This window comes from Acanthopagrus latus, chromosome 21 (genome assembly GCF_904848185.1).
Source record: "Acanthopagrus latus isolate v.2019 chromosome 21, fAcaLat1.1, whole genome shotgun sequence".
In the NCBI taxonomy this organism is placed as follows: domain Eukaryota; kingdom Metazoa; phylum Chordata; class Actinopteri; order Spariformes; family Sparidae; genus Acanthopagrus; species Acanthopagrus latus.
The window spans coordinates 22,601,767-22,617,619 of NC_051059.1; the positions used below are offsets into that span (position 1 = coordinate 22,601,767).

At 44.6% G+C, this 15,853-nt stretch overlaps 1 protein-coding gene across 2 annotated transcripts in view; it reads right to left on the reverse strand.

The window, feature by feature from the left end:
- LOC119011607 (semaphorin-6B-like) overlaps positions 1–15,853 on the reverse strand; it is a 37,905-nt gene that overhangs the window by 10,046 nt on the left and 12,006 nt on the right. For both annotated transcript variants that reach the window (XM_037084889.1, XM_037084888.1), the window contains exons 2-13: positions 9,547–9,670; positions 8,429–8,540; positions 6,796–6,856; positions 6,614–6,676; positions 3,452–3,550; positions 3,270–3,360; positions 2,908–3,027; positions 2,151–2,239; positions 1,849–2,066; positions 1,626–1,757; positions 1,189–1,338; positions 934–1,110 (exon numbers count right to left, since the gene is read on the reverse strand). In XM_037084889.1, the coding sequence (XP_036940784.1) occupies positions 934–1,110; positions 1,189–1,338; positions 1,626–1,757; positions 1,849–2,066; positions 2,151–2,239; positions 2,908–3,027; positions 3,270–3,360; positions 3,452–3,550; positions 6,614–6,676; positions 6,796–6,856; positions 8,429–8,540; positions 9,547–9,667 (1,433 nt within the window). In that variant the 5' untranslated portion in view covers positions 9,668–9,670. The remainder of the gene's footprint in view (positions 1–933; positions 1,111–1,188; positions 1,339–1,625; positions 1,758–1,848; positions 2,067–2,150; positions 2,240–2,907; positions 3,028–3,269; positions 3,361–3,451; positions 3,551–6,613; positions 6,677–6,795; positions 6,857–8,428; positions 8,541–9,546; positions 9,671–15,853) is intronic.

Here is a 15,853-nt window from a genome sequence, read left to right on the forward strand (position 1 = left end):
TCACTTATTATTATATTGTTGACTTGTTATCTTTAGACTTAATTGACTTATTATTGCCATTATAAGTTAATTAGAATGCTTTCACCCTCCAAGTCTGTGTGTATGTGGGTGTGTGTTACACTGAAATTAGCGGGTATATGCAGGTTTTTTAAACATCGGTAAACCAGCTACTAATTGGCAATTAACTCTGTTCACATTGCTGATAGACGAGTTTGCCTTTCTGTATTTTTCAGCCTGGTGTGCTGGAAAGAGGAAACAATAGAAAGCAGCAGATCATATACCTCATCAGACCATAGATGAAGATGTTAAACTGGCTTTAAAACGTCTTTAGAGACATCTCGCTTCTTTCTCTACCGATCAAACCGCTGAAGAGGCTCAGACCATATGGAAGGTTACTGTTCTTCAGCCGCTCTTTCAAACTCTGAACAACGGTCAAGTGCTGCTCGACAGAGATGGATGGAAACATACTAACAAGCCAGCAGCCTTGACTTCAACACAGAGGCGATGAATACCAGCGACTACTACAAGATACGTTCACACTGAACACCAAACCCAGATGTTAGCAGGTTTAAGTGGGTTTTTGTGCAGTGTGAAAGGGATACCAGAGGCATTCTTGAATATTTTGAAAGGTGCGGAGTTTGGTTGAGATCAAAATGAAGGCTGAGAACAAGGCGCAGTAAGAGCAAGGGGCACTTTAGGTTAGGTTTAGGAAACAAAAAACATCATGTTTTAGGTCAAAACACACCCTTTCCCAACAATAAAAACATGTTTCTAAGGCTAACATCTCTCATGTGGGTATTTTCTTGTCTTTTTCCCAGAAACGTGACTTTCCTGTTGCAGTGACGGCCCTTGAGGAAAATTAATTATGATGTTGTAGGAACAACACCAACACAACGATATTAGATCGTGCCATATTCGTTGACTCCTACTCACTTCTCTGGGTTGAATCCTTCCACCTCCTCCAGAAACACGCTGCTGTGGGAGACAGAATCTCCACTGGGAACCATTAGAAACTTGAGGATGGTTCCGCGAGTTGAGCCCAGGAACAACACCGTGCGGTTCTTATGAGGACCGGCTTCTGTGTCCACCACCATGGCTGTCAGCTGGTACCTAGAAAGACAGATATGTACATTAGAAAACGCTTGTTTTTGCAGGGGCGCTATGAAACAACTGAGTCAACGCGCGTACCGTCCCATAGTCTTGACCACCCAGGGTCTGTGGCCCAGTAGTGGAACGGTCTCATCCATCAGCGGGTGGGTCTTCACAAAGTTCAGCACCTCGTCCGGCAGTGTGGTAGAGGAGCTAAATCTGGATCCCTGCACTGCACATCCACCCGGTCTGCAGGAGCGAGACACAGAAAAAGAGAAAGTCCGGGTTGAAGAAGAGATGGATAGAAGGTCCGGGGAGAGGGAGAAGGAGAGAGCCAGAGGAGTTGTTTTTTTTTTTTTTTTGCGGCTGCTGGAGGCCGTGTTAGAATATCTGCTGAATAGCAGCGAAGTTGCTGTGTGATTGGCAGTGGGAGCTTATAGCAGAGGGAGTAAGTAGACTACTGTATACGTGAGACAGATGCTCGGGACAGCAGCACTGCAGCAACTTCTGCTCACATACACTTTGCATAACAATACCTCGGTTTAGGCACTGCCTCGTCCGGTACGGGAGTCCAAATGGACTCGGGGGATTTCTGCTCTTTAAACCGACCCTCGAAGACATGAGCGAGCTGTTGCATGTCGAACACACACACCGCAGAGCCGGGGATGCTGGCGGAGACACAGAAAAGGGACACAGTTGATGAGACCAAAAACAGCACTTGCACTTCTTTGAATGCGTGGTTGCATGCGTCTCGTTTACCTGTTGGGTGGCGTGGAGAAGAGGCCGAGGATGACGTCCCGTCCCTGCATGTGGATGATGCCGCTCGTGGCGTGTAAGAGGTTGAAGTAAAAGTGTGAGTCGCCCGGGACTGAACAGTTGAGCCTCGCCTTGAGGAACGTGGTCCACTGTTTCTCGAGGACGCGCTGAGAGCCGCCCAGGTCCGCTTTGCACACACGGGCCACGCGGGACACCATCACCTTCAACACAACGGGTTAGTTTAGCAAAATGAAGGGACGATAAGAGTTAAAGAACAAAAGAAAGAAAAGAAAGACAGAAGGCACCTTCTCTAGATGATGAAACTCCATGGCCATCTCTCTGAAGAAGAAATAAATATGAGGCCCCCACTCCATGGAGCTCACAAAGTACGGCTCTGAAAAATAATATGAGAAAAGCACTATTAGACAAGCACACACACACACACACACACACACACACACACACACACACACACACACACACACACACAGTGCCCGGGGCCAAACGCAACCCTCCACAGTCCCTGACACGGCGCCGTAATAACAGCCACATCAACATAGACCCACTGCTGTCCGCCGGCCTCGCTCATTAAATATTCATGTCTTGTTTAATTTATCATCATGGACAAGAAGATCCAAAGTATTTATCATTTATTCATCTGGCGCTGTTCCAGCTCTGACCTGCCCCGACTTGTTTTGTTCTCTCCGTGGAAAAAAAAAAAAGAAAAAAAAGTGGCGCGGAACTGTTCAATCGAAGGCTTGTTAAAAACCCCCGAATCTGTGGAGTCCGACTAACCTCAATACATCACTCTGTCAGAGCGCGCTCGGCTTATAATGAGTCTATCAAACGTGGGGCCTCATCATGTTTGGTTTCCCCAGAACGTAGCTTTATTATTTAGCAGCTCAAAACCATCGTATTCAGCCTCATTTAAAGACAGCTACTTCATTTTCTTTAAGTGAATTAGAGATTCTGACGGGAACAGCTTAAGGTATTTGCTTCCGGATTGTCTGTAAAAGGTGTCTGGCTCTGGTCGGTCATTTATACGTCTGTCTCCAAAAGTACCTCTGAACCATTTGGAGTCGTGTTTGACCGTGCGGAGGGCGGGGCTGTCGCCGAGGCTGCGATAGATCACGGCGTCGATGGCCAGGAAGTCTGTCACGGTGCCGGTAAAGAGACTTCCATCTGAGGGGAGAGATGCATGGAAAAGAGCAAAAGGAGGAGATTAAGTAGAAGGGGGAAGATACAGATGGAGCGATAGCACAAGGTCAGGAAGATTAAAACCAAACAAGAAACGCAGCGAGAGGTCTGACTATAAATCATCGGTAAAGGTAAACACAAGGGCGCAGATGTTTCAGTTTCTGGAGCCGTAAACTGAGTCTGATCTCCGCTAGACGCCGTGGATTCTTCATTACACGACACAGTACCTGCAAATAAAGCCACGTTGGCATGGCGGGGATCATACGGGCAGCGTGCCATCCCGCTGACAGGCTCTCCCACCATTTCTAGAGTGTCTCTCTGCAACGAGAACAACGAAAATGCATATAGATAAATAAACTGGCAGATGCACAGAGAAGGAACAGGAACTGGCGGATGGATGGATACTGACGGTGTAGTTGGCACAGAGCGGGTTGAAGGCGTTTGTTCCACATACAAACAGACCACCGTGCTGGCTGAGCAGAACCTTGATGAAATTACGGCACTCTCCCTGAAAAAAAACAACAAAAAAAAACAAAAAAAAAAAACACACACACACAGAAACACAAAAAGGAAAAAGATTTAAGAGAAGGAGGAAATCATAAGGTGCAGGGCAACGTTAAAAGGGCGGTTTTGATCCAAATCTAAGCTCAAAACTACCAGTCGGAGGGTGAAACTGCCTGTGTGAAGTATGAAAAATGCAGCTTAAAACAATCCTCAGAGGAAATAACACCCTTGACCACACTCCATCTGGAGGAACAACAGGACTTGGACTTTATAGCTGTCTTCAAAGCGGAAGGCTGTTGATTGAGCTGAAATTTAAAGCTCCCACCGCTGAATCTGACACTCGATGACACCGTTCAGCCCCGCAGGTCCTTCGCTCTAACATTTTTACACACAGACAAAATGATGGATGGAACTTAAGTAATGTTTCTGAAATTCAGCGCTATTTATTTCCGCTGAACGATTCCAGCTTGTGTATTAGCGAACAGTATTACTTGTTGGAGTACTTTGCATAAAAATTTGCATAATTTGCTGTGTCAGACTTTCTGACAGCAGGAAAAGCTCAGCTGGAGGTAGCTCAGAAATAGTTTGAAGTGGGAAATATGCTGCTTTCCTTTTGTAATGATAGCTAGATGATTTAGAGTCAGACTGATACTACTTTAATGACTGTATGCTTGATTTGTTGTCGGGGCCAGCAGCCAGTTAGCTTAGCTTAGCACAAAGACTGGAAATTAGGGGTTAGACTATAAACAAACTCTACTGCAGTCACATGACTTCAGCATCACCAACACTAAGCATCCTACAGTTAGAACTGTTATCAACTTAAGTCATAATTAGCCACTTGTTATCGCCTGTTTGACACACGTGCATGCTTTATAATTCAAACGGAGGGTGTTTACTTGCATATTTTAGGTTGTAGAACAAAACATGAAAACCTTGTTTATGTTTATGTTAACCACAGACCTTATTTCAGACATTAAACCAAAAATCAAGAGACGAGGAAACTAAAAAAAGACATGGTTTTAAGACTCACTCCTCTATATGCTGACCCCCAGCAGCTGCTTAGCTTAGCTTAGCTTAGCTTATCTTAGCTTAGCACAAAGACTGGAAATGGTGGGGAAACAGCCAAAATATGCCATGTTGCACTAATTAGCAACATCATTTAATTTGATTATTTGATTAAATAAGCAAGATATAGGCTAATGTTTAACAATTTTCCTTTCAAATGTAATAAAATATGCAAAGCAGCGCTTGACAGTTAACAGAAATATATATTATTTGCTTATTTGATAAAACAACCAAGTTATCACATGTTAATTAGAAAGTGTTGATAACTGTTTGAGTCGCTAAGCTAACGTACAGATTCGACGGTGGTATCAGTTTCCTTTTCTAGCTCCAGGCAACAAAGAGAGTATTTCCCAAAAACTATTAATAATGGTCACATTTCATTCAGTTCAGTTCCAGGTGATCCCGGCTTACTGGCACGAGATGAGAAACTACCAGTTTAATGTTTGTGCGCTAAATATGGAGCTGGCAGCTAGTGAGCACGGTTAGCACAAAGACTGGAGATGGAGGGGAAACGGCTAGCCAAGCAGCACTTCTGAAGCTCACTAATTAACACTTCATACATCACATTTGTTTATTTTGATTGAACAAACAAGACACAACACGTTAATGAGGCGGCTGAGTTTTAGAAGTGTTGCTAGGCAGAGTCAGGTTAGCCGTTCTCAGTCTTTAAGCTCAATAACCTCACAGCTGCTGGCGTCAGCTGGTTCCCGCACAGACGTGAGTGTGGTGTCAACTCTCTTTTCTAACTCCAGGCCAGGAAGCATATGAGAGTATTTCCCCCCCCCCAAAGACTATTTACAATTGAGTGTATTAGAGTATAATAGAATAGAGTCCAGTTTCCAGTTAATTTCCAGGTATTTCCGACTCAGGTTACTGGCTCACAGATCCATCGCTAATGTTATTATTTCCACCTGTGCCTCCCCTCGTATGACATTTCAAAAATGTCTGCTGTGAAAAAAGAGCTATTCTCGGACTGGAATAACTTCGGCTAAGTGATTCTGCACACTTACCTATGGATGTTATGACACTGAGGAGCATTAGGACCGGTCTGTTAACCATTATGTCACAGTTGCATCATTCGCAGGTTTTAGTGATATTTTACCATCTTTTCTGTCTTTTGTCTCCTTCCTCTCATGCTCTCGCCACCTCTTTACCTCGGGCCAGTCTTTTCTCCACCTGTCTGCTTTTCAAAATACATCTCAGCCTTGATTCCTTTCACCAGCCCCTCACACATTTTCCTTCCTTCGTCTGTGTTTTTCTGATGCAACACATCTTCTCCTTGTGTTGTCGTTCTCACCTCTTTCTTACATCCTGGCGTCTGGCTCTGCTGTCGTCCTTCCCCAGCTCTCCTCCGCCCGCCCACACACACATCCCATCCCCACCTATAGCTCCCTTCCTCAAGTGATTTCAATTACTGTTTCCTTTCCTGAGGCTGTGTCACTCTCTCTGCACAGTTTGCTCTATAATGTTTCCCATCTTGTGCTGCCTCTTCGTCTCTCTCCTCCAGTTCCACCCACATTGGATTTTGCCGGCGGCGCGTCTACATTTATACAATAAAAGCTTATATTTTTAGGATTTTAGGGTAAACCCTGTCCATCAAACTAGCATCCCTCTCTCTTTTTTTGTTGTAGTTTTGATCACATTCCCCTTCATATCGCAGAACACTGTCAACTATCACTCTGTACACACACAATAATTGTTCCACTTTCCAGTCTTCCCCTGCAGGCTACAAACCAGGTATACGAGGAAAAACTGCCATTATGCAGGTGTGCGAGCAAAACGGCTTTCATGCTGTTGTGGACATCTTTCTGCCTGGGTAACGTTTCACTGAGCTAGCGTGATTAAGTGACGCTGATTCTGTATCAACACCATCAAATTTGTGTAAATACCGTATGCAGGTGCACCCAGAGGAAATAAGGTTTCTCCAACAGCTGTTGTGTCTGTCCATGCGTGTGATAGTGTAGATAGTGTCGACGCATGTGAGAGTGCTTCTCAAAGTTACCTCGTGTTTGCCCTTCATCCTGCACACTCGGATGTCGTTTTTATTGGATTCCCACGTCCGTTTCTGCCGAAGGAACGAGCCACAGTCAGGATATATTTGATACGAGTGTGTGTGTGTGTGTGTGTTTTATTAGTTTTGAGTGCATCTTTGGTTTTGTGTGTGTGCAAGAGAACGAGTCTTACCTTGCTGTAGAACATCTCATCACCTGCCATGTTATCCAGCTCCACTCTGTACAAGTCATCTCTACAGAACACACAACACAACAAATCAGCGCCTATATCATTATTTTTGTTTAATTAATTTCAGAGTAAAACTTATTTCAGTAACTGAGCGCTATCAGAGTTACAGCAGCTTACATTAAAACTCATTTGGCACAGAGATGCGTTACGTGTGAGTGTGTGTGAATGTACGATCTGTGCAGGAGAAAACAGCAGCCTGCTTCATAAATGGTTGAATGAGAGTACTCGTGTTGTTGTTGTCGCCCGAGGAAATAAATGTTATCAGCGCAGCATTTCAGCCACCTGTTTGTGTTTTTGTGAGTAAAATCTGTTTCTAGTCAAACAGGCAAAAGCCACAGAATTCAAACTGTTTGAAATGTTTCATTTAAATTAGGTTGTTTTTATTATTTATTTGTGTAATCGAAAAAACTAGTGTGCAGATTTCTACAAAACTGGGATGGAGGACGGTGCTCGGGACAGAATAGGATCCGGATCAGGACAGTGTTTCCCACAGGGATGTGATGGACGAGTTCGATAATAAACAAACACGTTTGTGAAAAAAAGCTCTTTTTTTTTGGCCTATAATCTGCTGGCAGTGTACAGTTTATGATGTTAACTCTACATGACTGCAGGGTGAGGTCAGCTCTGGAATCAAAAACATTGATTTGGTCAAAGTTGTTCATTAATCAGTCGCCCTTTGGATTTTGTCAGGAGTTGTTAATTTCTTAGTAAATTGAAGCTACATTTCTATTTGAACTGAGCACTGTACAAGTTACAAATTAAACAGAGCAGCTGTGTGCTGTCACATTCGTCCTACAGGGACCCCACGTTGAGCCTATGAATGGGAAACACTGAGCATAACAGCAGCTACAACCACTATTACGGTGGAATGTTACTAATTGAATAAATCAGCCCACCTTGAATTAGACAACGACCATGAAGACAATTGCACGTCTTGATTGGAGAAAAGTTTGAATTCTGATTTTATCTACCTGACGAGGCTCCCAAGTAAAAAGCCTGCGTACGGGAAACACTGCAGGAGCGTTAACTGTAACGCTGTGAGACATTTTTTGCTATTTTTCTTAAATTCTCAGGGAATAATGCATGAATGCTGATGAAACTGCTTTGGACCTGATTGAATTAAAAGGCACTTAGTGGAGGTTTGCTCTCTACTCTCTTTCTGCATGAGAGTCTGGGTTCTCTGCCTCTCTTTTCCTGTGGCGGCTGTACATATCTATTAGGAAATATATCAGCCTTTCATTGACATTATTATCCACATGATATGTCTGTAAATCATGCAGGAGTTTTAACGTAAACTATGTTAAGTGAGCACTTCAGCTGTCGTCAGGGAGGCAAACATGTTTCGGTCGTCTCTGGGGAGCAGTATGAAACTACTGCTGGTGTGAAAAGCAATTCTTATTTTCTATATATGCAGGAAGATAATGTGAACAAACAGCTCTCACTTGACATTTAACAAGAAGCTGAATGTCCTCTGCGGAGTGACAGCAGATGGAAGCCGCGGCATCAAATGAAAGTGAAAGGATATTAATGCGAGAGCGTCGGCAACACACGGTTGGAGGCGGTTGCCGTTGGTTACCTGGCTCCTATGTAGAGCGTGCGGTTGACTTGGAGGACCGTCTGGATGTGCAGCTCCTGTCTCTGAGCTGAACGATGAGCTCTGCCCAGGAACACCGGATACCTCCGCACAACTGACACGAGCACACAGACGGAGGAAAAAATCAAAAAAAAAAAACCCAAAACAAGTGAAAAAAATGAAGTGCCTTGCTCAAGGATAGCCTGCCAGTTGATGACAGAGACACTACTTTTCCCCCGCATACAGTGTGTTTACCCAGAGAGCTCAGGCAGGCGGTAAAACAGATTCTCTAACCTTCACTTTAATAGTGTCTTCAGTCATCCTTGATGTTTTTGTTTAGGAAAACAAAGATAATGGGCAGAGACGAATGGTGTAGCAGTTACACACCGCAACGCTTTTATCCTCTTAGTGTTATTTCTTTTTATGCTTTTGTTGATGCATGCAGCTCCGTAATGAGAAAAACTGCATGCAATCATTATTGCTCTGCGCGAAAAGACCATCGCCTCCCCCGCCCCTCTTTTCCTAAATTTCGGATAGATGAGAGTGCACGGGCGAGGTGGGGAGAGGAAGCGGCGGCGGCGTCAGACTCGGAAGAAAGTTTCCGAGAGGAGGAGGAGGAGGAGGAGGAGGAGGAGGAGGAGGACGGTCTCCACAGGGAGCCCTCATCATCGGGAGACAGATTGGGAAAACGTCTCATTGTCCTTGACTGCCGGGGAGGGAGGGAGGACGTGGCGATCCATCTCCACCTGTCTCCTCCCCTTCTCTCCTCCACCCCTCAGCCCTCTCTCTTGTCATCTGTATCACCCCCATCCAATCTAATTGTCTCCCACTTTTTCATCTTCCTGCACCCCTCAACATCTATAACCCATCATTTCTTTCTCCTTCTTCCCGTCTCTCCGTCTCCATATCCTTCTCCCTCATGTTTAGTAATCTCCTACGCTGCCACTGAGGGACGGAGCGGAGTCTCTTTGAATTTGTCTGTATTGCCTGGGTAGCTTTTAAAGCAGCTCCACACCAAGGCTCTGGCCCTTGACCCCCGATTTCCACATCCACCGCGGAGTCATTCATCAATGCTGCACACACACACACACACACACACACACAGCAGGAAGGAAACATACCCTCTACGGGGACGTAGCTGAGAGGACTGGGTTCCTCGGGGAATGAGCCATCAGCCAGTTGAAGCAGCAGGAGGAGAAATGCGAGGGGAGGAGCCACGGTCCCCATGGCAGCAACACACATGCACTGTTAACAGAAAGAGAGGGATGGAGGGAGGGAGGGTGGAGAAAAATGTCATTGTTGTGCACTCAATATTTCTCCATGTGTGTGCATGTATTGACATTTTGACAGCGATTCAACAGGTCTGTGCATGTGTGTGTGTGTGTGTGTGTGTGTGTGTGTGTGTGTGTGTGTGTGACGACAGGGTCACCAGTGCAGCAGGGCGACTGCTGTCACCAGCCCGTCTTCAGCAGGGGAGCTAATGTGTTTCCATTGTCTGCTCAGAGGTTGTAATGGGGATCTATTGTCACAAATGTCACTCCATTGTCAAACAGCCTGAGTCGGAGGAGACTCTCCCAGCCATAAAACACACCGAGAGACAAAACATTCGCAGGATTACAAAGCCACTCCGGGGTGGTAATGTTGCTTTCACTGGACGTGTGTTTCTGTGCGGACATATGGAGGCTATATTACCGGTAATTAGTGACAAAGAAAGAAGTAGCTGGTCTTTATGTTATCAGAGAGTGACGGTGGAAAAAGGGAGAGATGAAGGGAGCGACTCGGGCAGGCCGGACAATGTCGCTCTAAAGGTCAGAAGTTAAGAACCCCCTAAATCAACGGAGGGGAACAGATCTGGGTCTTTAAAAAGCTAAAAAGGCCACAAAAGGGTCATTCTGTGCGAGATGTGTGCACGTGCAATCACACACACACACACACACACACACACACACACACAGAAACACACACACACACACACACACAACAAGACTAAGAGCCGGCAGCCATGCCAGCGGCGTGAAGCTGCAGCGAGACACAGCAGTGCTCGGAGCTATAAGCTACCGTCAGCATGCTAACTAGCTCACAATGTAAACATGCTGATGTTGAGCAGGTGTTGGTTCCTGTTTTACCGTTATCAGCATCTCGGGCTGTTTAATGTAAAGAGTCAAGTTTGGTTGAAAGTTCTGTCTTTCACGTTGAGTCGCTGTGTGTGGATGTAATAGCGCCATTTGTGATTTATTACAAGAGACAGAATAACCTTTTTTAAATGCATCAGATTTATGTACACCTGAATAATAAACACTTGAGTAAACAAGTTATGATTATGTTGAAGTCCCCCGCAACTTTATATATTTAATTTTCACACGCTGACTCAACATGATGTGACCATTTACATTTAAGTTGTGTCATAAAATTCAATCAAACATTTTCAAGGGGCTTTATGTTTACAATTTTCGTCAGTTTCCATGTATTAATCACCTTTTGATTGGCTGTATGTGAACGGATTGTAACGCGACATGAAGAATTAGACCTTGCCCATCTTTCTCGGTTGCCTTTACAAGCCGGTGGATGATTTGCTGAAGTTGTTTTAAAGGAATGGATTTCTTCTGTAAAAAGAAAGGGTCGAATTTTTTGGTGACAATCCAAAGCACGTTCATCAGCGCCTCGCCTCACTGCCTCCGCTCACAGAGAGGAACAGTAGCTAATGTTCGGTTAGAAATGGAGTCCGCTAATGAAACTAATGACCGGCTCCCGGCACGGCACAGACATTCACCAGACCCTCTTTAAAGTCAAATGTTTTGGGCCTAACTTTTGGGGTGCAAGTGTTCCCAAATAAACATTTTGACAGGATGGTGGCATAACAGGGAAAGTCAGAGGATCAACAAAGTGCAGGATTTATCCTCTGGAGACCATGAAAGTTGAGACATTCTAGTCTGGAGCAAAGTGTTGGGCTGACCGACCGGCTGCACGACTAAAAACCAAGATAACGGGGTCAAAAAGTCAAAAACAAGCGCTCGTGCTGTACATCAGCATCTCTCTCACCCGTAAAACCAGGACAGCAGGAATAACACTGCTGCACATGAGTTACTACCAGTCATAAATTGTGGCAGCCGCACCATCAAACACATGTTTAAATGTAGAAGCTTTTCTGTGCATTTACTTAAAAAAAACGCCTGTGGCTCGGCCTCACAGCTCGGCAGAGCGGGCGGTCTTTGATGTGAGAAGACTTTGAAAGAGAAGAGAAGATTTAAAGAGAAAGACGAGACAAATGAGGGGAAAGAAAAAAGGGCGGAGTGCTCTGTGTTGTTGTTGGTTTTTTTTTTTTTCTGTCTCGTTTCTGCCGCGAGCGCCGCCGAAATCGTGAAAAAACGCGGAGAGTGTGATGAAGCTCAAATGAAAAGACGGGTCAGAGAATTGAAGAGAAAAGAGGTGCGCTGCTGTTCCCGTCAAATCAAGCTGAATACCATGTTTCTCTCCCCCCCCACCCAGCCGAACCCCCGCTTACTTCCTTTCATCCTCCATCTCTCTCTCCCGCCATCACCCGCCTCCTCCCTTCATTCCTCTTTCTTTATATCTCCCGGCCTGTCTGTTCCAGGACAAAAAGACCCCGCCACTGTTTTCAGCGATAGAGCTCCAGGTAGGGAGGTAGATGTAGTTGCTAAGGTGATGACAACTGCTATTCGAAAGCACACACAAATGCATCCAGATGTACAGGTCGGGGCACACACTCATATATATATATATATATATATATATATATATATATATATATATATATATCCATGAGCACGTTCACCTGTGTTGCCAACACTTCAGACTGTGCATGCGTTTGAGTGACACTCTGTTTGAAGACATCAGCGAGGCGGTGTGGGCTACATGGTTTCCACCAGGGGCCACTTCAAATGAAATTCCAGCTTGAAGATTGCAGGTTTGACATCTTTAAGCCTTCTCCTCATCAGAGGCATCGGAGGAGCCCTGAAGGGGGAGCGGGCGGCTTGTTTTCGACTCAACTCTCTCCGTTGGGATATTCCCTGAACCAGAACCGATGGCGCCCAGTTTAGAGGGTTTTTTTTTTTTTTTTTTAGGGTCGGCCTCATTTCATTACAGGATGTTTCATGAGCGGGATCCAAATGTGATGCTTGAAAAAAAAAAAAAAAAAACCTGAAATGAAATTCTGTTTTTTCTCGACCGAAAGATGGATGGATGGAATTAATTGAAACGCGTGTTGCGGTGAGATTAGACTCGTGTGGTGACAGACCGGCTTTTCACATTAACCCGCTGCCACTGAAAGACACAATCTGCTTCTCCACTCATTACTGAACCCCATCTATCATTATTTCTGATGCCCTTTGTGTGATAAATATCTATAAAATATGCTTAGAAATTATTTGTGGTATCTCAGAATTTGTCTTCAAATAATCACATTTTTAATTTTTCTACAGTATAAAGGAATCTAGCTATATTTGTCCGTACATCAATGGTTATATTGCATACAAGAACTTCTAATATGTAATCCAACATACTTTTATTGGTGCCACTTTGCCAAAACTCAATAACAATAGACTGAAAACACGCTGTGGGAGCTTCAGTCCATTGTGATATTACACCTCCTGTTTTTATCCCCGAAGAACTGTTGAAATTGTGCTTCTGAAAGTACAACAAAACGCAGAAATAAGTGTGTTGAAATCTAATATATGTTTGACATTTCTAAGGCTCAAAGTGTCCCTTCAGTTGGTTGTTATATCCCTGAAACACTGACGCTCCCCTCTATCATTTATATACAGATATATGTGTGACTCATACCGTCTGAGATCGTTATCGTTTCTGATGCCGTTCGCTTAATAAATGTCCATAAATAGGCTTCGAAATTATAGATAAGAGACGTTCTCTGTAAGTCAGAACTGGCCTGAAAATCACCACATTTTCAGGCTTTCTTCAGTAACGACAACTTCTCCTGGTTTTAGAAGGCATCGTTGTTTACCTTCAGAGATAGTTGGCAGCGGGAAGAGAACGGCACCGTATTTAATATATTAACAAAGCGCTCCTCGGCCAACTACCTGGGTATATTACACGCCTTCTTAATTATAGATCAAGTACGCACTGCACTAAGATACCGAGATGATTTAGTCCCTGAAAACCACCACGATTGAAACTGAGAAACTGGCTTTTACACACGTGAGACGATGTGTAAAAACCTGCTGCAAGGCTGGACATGCGGATCCCTTTTACCCAGTTTAAGACCCAAGTATCCGACACGTTATATCTTGATATTGTCCCGCCTAAATAATGCAGTGGACGATATGATCGCTCGACGAGTCAAATCGTTCAAATCCCTCGGCTCTCCTCTGTCTCCTGATTTAAACCTATAATATTGCATTTAATACTGCGTGCGTCACACCAATTAACCTGAAGTAATCTCCCAAAGCTGCTCCACGCTCCAGCTCTCACTTTTAAAAGTAAAAGCCGAATACGCTGTGAAAGCTGTTCGATATTGTGGAAAAATGATCGCGATATTTGATAAAAAATTGCCCCAAGCCCAAAATGTAAGTATTACTTATACGCATACAAATGTTCCATTTTATTTTTTGCTTTTATTGTCCAAAATACATATGGTACCCATGAAAAAACAGAGTAAATACTCTCACTAGGCCACGCTGCACATTATAAATAAAGGTTAAATGACAAAAATGTCCAGCTTTTTCTGTGAGTAAAAAGAGAAAGAAGGGACCAAAAAGCTCCGGGTTCAACACTGGACATCCCTCTTTCCTTCCTCGTTAAAACAACCTGCACATGCTACATACCAAAACCCTGCAGGCGAATCATCGATGGAGCCTCCTTATTAGAGTGTGTATTGATTAAGGTTATTGATCCCCTAAGATAAACCATCAGATCTTGGCCAAGGCCGGCATATTAGAGATCTGCTGCTAGCCAGCGCCAAGCGACAAGGGCAGTATTTTTTTTCCCAGCTCTGGGCTATAAAAAGAGGTCCGGGGCTGAGCTTTGACATTCGTTTATCAAGGTTTTTTTGATTTTTTTTTTTTTTTCCCCGCTGAGCCGAAAAAGACAGAAGGGAGCGAGAGATGAAGGATGAAAGACAGGGATGGTTTTGAGCAGCAGACAAAAAAGAAACAAAAGGGAAAAAACTGCCTGCTACAGCCTTCCAGCTCATCAAGATATAAAAAACAGACCGCTGGTGACAGAATGAGTATCAGCAAATCAAGGGAAGAGAGACGAGTCGTGTGGAAAGAAGAAAAGGACTGTTATGCTATTTGTGTCAGATCATGTTGGCGTGATGGGATTAAATGGTGTGACACCGACACGGTTATCATGGGACGCATGTAATGATGGCGACGTGCCACGCGGTGTAATCTGCCCTCATCAGGCGAGCACATTAGCAAATCACCTGCTAACACTCACATCATTAACCAATCAGCAGGTCACCTGAAGAGGCATAATCACCTGATTTCTCCTCTTATCAGCCCGTCCATATGTTTTAGTCCCCATCAGCTGGGACTGAGCTCCATTTCATGAAGTCTGTGGCTTTGGCTCACCTGCCTCGTCTGATTGGACGGGAAATCATAGAGGGGGCAAGAGGCATGCTGGGAGTATCTACACAACCCCCCCCCCCCCACCCCCCCAGAGAGCGAGTCAACAAGCAACATGAAATATATCTATGTAATGATTATCTTTCTAATATTTACCCATGATTCCCGGCCCAAAATGCCTCCGTGGCCTTTTCGGTGTATGCTGGACGTGCTCATGTTTGCACAGGGCATCTCAACTATTAAAGCTGCTGAGCGAGATCAATACACTGGCCCGCTGCTACACAGAGACAGAATAAAGAAGCACCATCCCCTCCACGCAGTGAGGAGCATCCGCCAACCATGAGGAAGGAATAATAACAAAACAGAAAAGCTGTGTTGTCTGTAGACGCAGGTCCACATCCACCCAAACCCAGCCTCACTGCTGCTGCTGCTGCTGCTGCTGCTGCTGCTGCTTGAGCCCTGACCCGTGCCGCACCCCGACTACAATACATCCATTAATTAATCCTTTGATAAGTGTGTGTACGCATGTGTGTGCATCCAAAACGCATCTCTCTCTGTGGCGTTGACATTTTCGCTCGTCGCTGCATGTGAACTCTGTTAAATCTGTTGTTGTGATTGAGTCCACGGGCATTACAAATAATAAATCTCTCTCTCTCTCTCTGTTTTCTCCCTCTGTCTCTCTCTCTCTCTCTCTCTCTTCAGCTGCTGCAGCCACTCCACTCTGTGCCTTTGTTACCGTAGCAACCAATAGCAAAACTAGGCAGAGATGTTCTATTGCAGTAGATGTTAAAAAAAAAAAAAAAAAAAGCGAGGAGGGGAGGGGTTCGCCCTCTAAACATACACATGAGCACATACATGTGAGCACACACACACACACACACACACC